Source organism: Prunus dulcis, unplaced genomic scaffold, assembly GCF_902201215.1.
Source record: "Prunus dulcis unplaced genomic scaffold, ALMONDv2, whole genome shotgun sequence".
In the NCBI taxonomy this organism is placed as follows: Eukaryota; Viridiplantae; Streptophyta; class Magnoliopsida; order Rosales; family Rosaceae; genus Prunus; species Prunus dulcis.
The window spans coordinates 4,486-10,675 of NW_023010535.1; the positions used below are offsets into that span (position 1 = coordinate 4,486).

A 6,190-nucleotide genomic window follows, 5' to 3' on the forward strand; every position below is an offset into this window, starting at 1 on the left:
CGGAGACATTGGATCAGACTCTAGGGAGGAGACCGGGGACATATTGTCGAGGGATGGTGAATGCCAGGCGGAGGGAACCCAGACCCCGTTCATCAGCGCAGTCAAACAGTCAGGTCACTGCTTTGACAGTAGAGGTGGCCACTCTTCGGAGCCAGATGTCGGTCATTCTGCAGTCCCTCGTACAATCCGGCATTCCAGTCCCAAATTTTAATGTGCCGACCTCCCAGCCCGTCCATCCCGAGCATCCCCACCAGATGCCGGCCCGTGTAGATCCCCAGACCTCTGAACCGCATGTGCCAGACGATAATGTAGATTTTGGAACATTATTCAATTAGTTTTTTATTTTCGTAATTATTTTTTAAATCTTTCTCTTGTAGCATACATTTATTTTATATAATAAATTTGTTATTTACATAAATTTTTTTATGATTAAAATTTCAATTTATTACCCAAAAAAAAAAAACCAAATTTATTTTTTTATAAAATAAAACAAAAGTATTATTATTATTATTATTATATATTAATTTATATATATTAATTTTGCGCGACGAACACTTTGTCGTCGCGCAAATTCATATATTCCGAAAAAATAATGTTTCATTTTTTTATATAAATATAATTATTTGCGCGACGAAAGCTTCGTCGTCGCGCAAAATTATTAGGAACGTAGCGCGCGACGCAGTATACTTTCGCGCAAAGATCTTGTCGTCGCGCAGAAGTTTTGGGCACGTATCGCGCGACGTAGTCTAGCGTCGCGCAAAATTTTACGCGCCAACATCTTGTCGTCGCGCAATATTTTTATGAATTGCGCGACGATGATCTCTTGGTGCCGCAAATGTCTACGAGACGTCTTGCGCGACGAAAACTATTCGCCGTGCATTGTTGTGGCGACGAACAACATTTCGTCACGCGTAATTTTGTGCGACGAACAATTTTGTCGTCTCTGAACCTTTTGTGTAACGAAGGGTGAGCGTCGCACACAATTGCGCGACGCATGGATAAAATCTGTCGCGCAAAGTCTTTCTTCACGACCTTTGCGCGACAGATTGCGCGCGACGATTTTTTTGTCGCGCTTTTGTTTGTGCGACAATATGTTAGTTTGTGCGACGAAATTATCTTCGTCGCGCAAATACTAAAATGTAGTAGTGAGAACCAATTACACACAAGCTTATACAAAAATTTACCCCATCTATAATTAGAGCATAAGGCATTGGTTTCTAGGAGAAGATCTCTCTATCTTTTGTGATTGTTTCATTCGACTCCATGGCTGAACAAGGTTAATGTATTTAGTTTTATAATTTATTAAGAACTTACAAGAGCACCTAAACAACTAAAAATGAAAAGAAAAAGAAAAAAGAAAAACCTCAAATTTGTGATAAATAACTAGGTTTAAGCCTCTTGTGTGCCTTAAGTTTAATCCTTTTATTGTTCTAAAAAAAGTTTAATCCTTATTTCATTACAAATCAAGGATCATCTTCTATTTTCAAGTATTTCAACCACTGGTGGATCTATAGAGGCGTAATGATCAAGGAGGTGTAGCTCCCTCGTTGGATAAAGCGTTTCAAGTGCCTGAAAGTTGTCCCTCCGCTTAGGCTGTGCACTCCATTTGTTTGACAAAAGCCTGATAGACTTCCCTTCTTTTTTTGTCTGCATTGTGCGTTGTACGCGCTTATGTTTTTTTTTTTTTTTTTTTTTTTTTTCAGCTCCTGGCCAAAACGACGTCGTTTTGGACTAAGAGAAAGAAAAAACAAACAAACAAACCAAGATCCGTACTGTAGACGGAAAAGAAGGTGGAAAACTCCTTCAACAATAAAGAGATTTTGCTTAAAAATAGAAAAAGAAAGTCACCCTTTTTTGAGAGATTCTTTATGTCTACCAATCCAAATCCTTATAATAAAAAAACATCAAATTCATTTTTTTTGTCTCCACCACCAATCTGTTTATCTCCTTGTTTTTTTTTTGTTTAATTTTTTTTTGGGAGAGAACTACAAGTCTTGTATAAAAATTGAGTCATCGATTAAGTCTTGTGCCAAAAAAGAAAATATTGTATCGATCAAGTTTTCAAATAAGTTCGAATGTAATTCATAGTTAATCGAGAAAAAAACAAGATGAAACATACTATGATTTTTTTTTCTTCTTCATCAACAGGTGCGTCAGTTTCGTTTTTGACATATGAATGACATTAGTATTGTTTAAATTATAAGGCTATTTGGTTGTCAATTTTTGTTTAAACTTTTAGCCTTTTAAAATTGCACCTCCGCCCAAAAATTCATGGGTCCACCAGTGATTTCAACTACCCAAAGTCATGAAACAAAACCCCTCAAGTCTGTTATGAATGCCGGATTAAAAGTAAAGCATTAATTGCTAATACAAGCATAGAATCAATTCATTCTCAACAATAATAAGGTCCACAACATGCATGAACAATATCATTATCACCCTAAAACAGCAAATAGAGTTTGAAGCTAGACATCCCATGCCTAGCCAAATGTCGAAACCCAAATCTTGAGCAGCCATGGATTTACTCTGTCTTTAAAGCCATCCGTTTCCTGTGAGCTTCGGATGGTACTTTCACATCTGTTGCCAGTCCTAGTGCTTCAAGAAATTTTATGATGTACCAAGTCAAGTCAATTTGCCACCATTCCAGGCCTTGTCGAGCTGAGTATTCGAAGGCATGGTGATTATTGTGCCAGCCTTCTCCAAGTGCAAGCAATCCCAACCACCTTGAAATATGAATATGAATAAAAATCAATTTTAAAATTGCAACTTTCATTTCTCAATTATATATTAAATATATAGTAGAAGGGAGAGTACTAATTAATATAAGTACCAAAGGTTCCTAGACAGATCCCCGGTGTTCCATGTCTGATATCCCCAGGTGTGGCCAGCAGAATTTACAAACAAAGTAATGTGGAAAACAACCACCATTCTCACGCCCTGCAAATGATAATGAGTTTAAACTCAAGGATCTGTGCTAGAAGTAATTAGAATAAATAAATAAAATAAAGAATAAAAAAGCATACGTATTTATATATGTGCTTATAATTCTAGTAATAAGAATGGGAGAGTTTCAAACACAACTTTTCTGGTTTGAAATGTTTAAGATCTTGTGCGAATACATGATCAATTTATTAGAAATGAAAAAGAGGAAAATCTATATATCTCACCACTCCCCAAACCAAGAAGGGAAGTCCACCCACGGCATATAATATGCCTGCAAGAACAAATGAGTGTAGCATGAAAGTATGATGAAGAAACACATAAAATGGCTGCTTTTTCATGTCTTCAACATTCTTTAGTCCCCCATACTGCAAATTTCTCATTAAAAAAAACAAAAATAAGTGTAAGCATTTGTACCAAAAGAAAAAAGTGTAACTATTACTTGAGAGAGAGAGAGAGAGAGAGAGAGAGAGAGAGAGAGAGAGAGGTTGTTTTTAATTACTCTTCCAAACCGAGAACTGCTATCAAGGATCCAGCCCATATGACTATACCAGAAACCCTTAAGTGGGCTGTGAGCATCTTTTTCTGTATCAGTAAACTGGTGGTGGTATCGGTGTGTGCTCACCCATTCAATTGGACTTCCCTGCAAACCCAAAACAACAAACAGAAAATCGTAAAAGTAGACCCAAAAAAGAAAGAACATAAACAACAAAACTTGCAAAATGTTTCTCAAAAATGAGATTTGACATACCTCAAGTGCGAGAACCCCACAGTAGGCAAACAAGTACTCAAGCAATTTTGGAACCCTAAAACTTCTATGAGCAAGATTTCTATGGTAAGAAAGAGTGATTCCAAAACCGGTCAGAAAGGCCAGCCAAAAGGCCACCAAAAACGCAGTCCAAGTGAAGTAAAACGGTGCAAACAAAGCCAGGCAATGCACACTCAAGAACATACCAGCTGTCACAAGGTCTAGAAGATTCCATTTCCTCCCCAAGAAATTTGCACAAGGGGTCATGAGAATGGTGACCCAAACTTTCAAAAGCCCCATAATGAGAGAGAGAGAGAGAGAGAGAGAGAGAGAGAGAGAGAGAGAGAGAGAGAGAGAGAGTGTGTGTGTGACTCTTTCTTCAGCCAACGGTTTTGAGGATTGTATGAGAGACCATGACTTTGGCCATTACTTATAGAGTTTATATACCATTTGGATTAATAATTTAATTGAAGGATCAAAATGTAAATCACGTATAATTTTGAGGACCATTTGAGCAATTTACGCTTTTGTTAAAAGTGACAGCAATTCCAAACTGGGCCTTAGTTTGGCTGTGCACTCCATTTGTTTGACAAAAGCCTGATAAACTTCCCTTCCTTTTTTTGTCTGCATTGCACGCACTAATGTTTTTATTTTTTATTTTTTATAAATTTTTGGCCAAAACGACGTCGTTTTGGACTAGGAGAAAGAAAAAAAAGAACCAAACAAACAAAGATCCGTACTGTAGACGGAAAAGAAGGTGGAAAACTCCAGCAATAAGGAGATTTTGCTTAAAAATAGAAAAAGAAAGTCTCCCTTTTTTGAGAGATTCTTTATGTCTACCAATCCAAATCCTTATAAATAAAATATCATCAAATTCATTTTTTTTTATGTCTCCCCCACCAATCTGTTTATTTCCTTGTTTTTTTTTTTGATTGTTTTGTTTGTTTTTTTTTTTTTGGAGAAAACTACAAGTCTTTTATAAAAATTGATTTATCGATTAAGTCTTGTGCCAAAAAAAAAAATATTGTATCGATCAAGCTTTCAAATAAGTTCGAATGTAATTCATAGTTAATCAAGAAAAAAACAAGATGAAACACACTATGGTTTTTTTCCTTCTTCATCAACAGGTGCGTCAGTTTCGTTTTTGGCATATGAATGACATTTGGTTGTCAATTTTTGTTTAAAACTTTTAGCCTTTCAAAATTTTACCTCCGCCAAAAAATTCCTGAGTCGATGGTGATTTCAACTACCCAACCCAAAGTCATGAAACAAAACCCCTCAAGTTTGTTATAAATGCCGGGTTAAAAGCAAAGCATTAATTGCTAATACAAGCATAGAATCAATTCATTCTCAACAATAATAAGGTCCACAACATGCATGAACAATATCATTATCACCCTAAAACAGCAAATAGAGTTTGAAGCTAGACATCCCAGGCCTAGCCAAATGTCGAAACCCAAATCTTGAGCAGCCATGGATTTATTCTGTCTTTAAAGCCATCCGTTTCCTGTGAGCCTCGGATGGTACTTTCACATCTGTTGCCAGTCCTAGAGCTTCAAGAAATTTTATGATGTACCAAGTCAAGTCAATTTGCCACCATTCCAGGCCTTGTCGAGCTGAGTATTCGAAAGCATGGTGATTATTGTGCCAGCCTTCTCCAAGTGCAAGCAATCCCAACCACCTTGAAATATGAATATGAATAAAAATCAATTTTAAAATTGCAACTTTCATTTCTCAATTATATATTAAATATATAGTAGAAGGGAGAGTACTAATTAATATAAGTACCAAAGGTTCCTAGACAGATCCCCGGTGTTCCATGTCTGATATCCCCAGGTGTGGCCAGCAGAATTTACAAACAAAGTAATGTGGAAAACAACCACCATTCTCACGCCCTGCAAATGATAATGAGTTTAAACTCAAGGATCTGTGCTAGAAGTAATTAGAATAAATAAATAAAATAAAGAATAAAAAAGCATACGTATTTATATATGTGCTTATAATTCTAGTAATAAGAATGGGAGAGTTTCAGACACAACTTCTCTGGTTTGAAATGTTTAAGATCTTGTGCGAATACATGATCAATTTATTAGAAATGAAAAAGAGGAAAATGTATATATCTCACCACTCCCCAAACCAAGAAGGGAAGTCCACCCACGGCATATAATATGCCTGCAAGAACAAATGAGTGTAGCATGAAAGTATGATGAAGAAACACATAAAATGGCTGCTTTTTCATGTCTTCAACATTCTTTAGTCCCCCATACTGCAAATTTCTCATTAAAAAAAAAACAAAAATAAGTGTAAGCATTTGTACCAAAAGAAAAAAGTGTAACTATTACTTGAGAGAGAGAGAGAGAGAGAGAGAGAGAGAGAGAGGTTGTTTTTAATTACTCTTCCAAACCGAGAACTGCTATCAAGGATCCAGCCCATATGACTATACCAGAAACCCTTAAGTGGGCTGTGAGCATCTTTTTCTGTATCAGTAAACTGGTGGTGGTA

The 6,190-nt window shown here is 36.4% G+C and overlaps 2 protein-coding genes across 2 annotated transcripts; both read right to left on the reverse strand.

Annotated features, from left to right (window-relative positions):
- Positions 1 to 2,410: 2,410 nt before the first annotated feature.
- LOC117613718 (palmitoyl-monogalactosyldiacylglycerol delta-7 desaturase, chloroplastic-like) lies at positions 2,411 to 4,051 on the reverse strand. The gene is made up of 5 exons (XM_034342291.1): positions 3,692 to 4,051; positions 3,443 to 3,583; positions 3,168 to 3,308; positions 2,831 to 2,937; positions 2,411 to 2,723 (listed from the first exon to the last, which is right to left on the reverse strand). Exons 1-5 carry the CDS (start codon positions 3,986 to 3,988, stop codon positions 2,522 to 2,524), a joined length of 888 nt encoding a protein of 295 aa, XP_034198182.1. The 5' UTR covers positions 3,989 to 4,051; the 3' UTR covers positions 2,411 to 2,521.
- A 901-nt stretch (positions 4,052 to 4,952) lies between these two features.
- On the reverse strand, positions 4,953 to 6,184 carry LOC117613719 (palmitoyl-monogalactosyldiacylglycerol delta-7 desaturase, chloroplastic-like). Its single transcript, XM_034342293.1, has 4 exons — positions 6,083 to 6,184; positions 5,814 to 5,954; positions 5,477 to 5,583; positions 4,953 to 5,369 (listed from the first exon to the last, which is right to left on the reverse strand). The coding sequence occupies exons 1-4, from the start codon at positions 6,119 to 6,121 to the stop codon at positions 5,168 to 5,170; spliced, it is 489 nt and encodes a 162-aa protein (XP_034198184.1). The 5' UTR covers positions 6,122 to 6,184; the 3' UTR covers positions 4,953 to 5,167.
- Between the last annotated feature and the right edge of the window lie 6 nt (positions 6,185 to 6,190).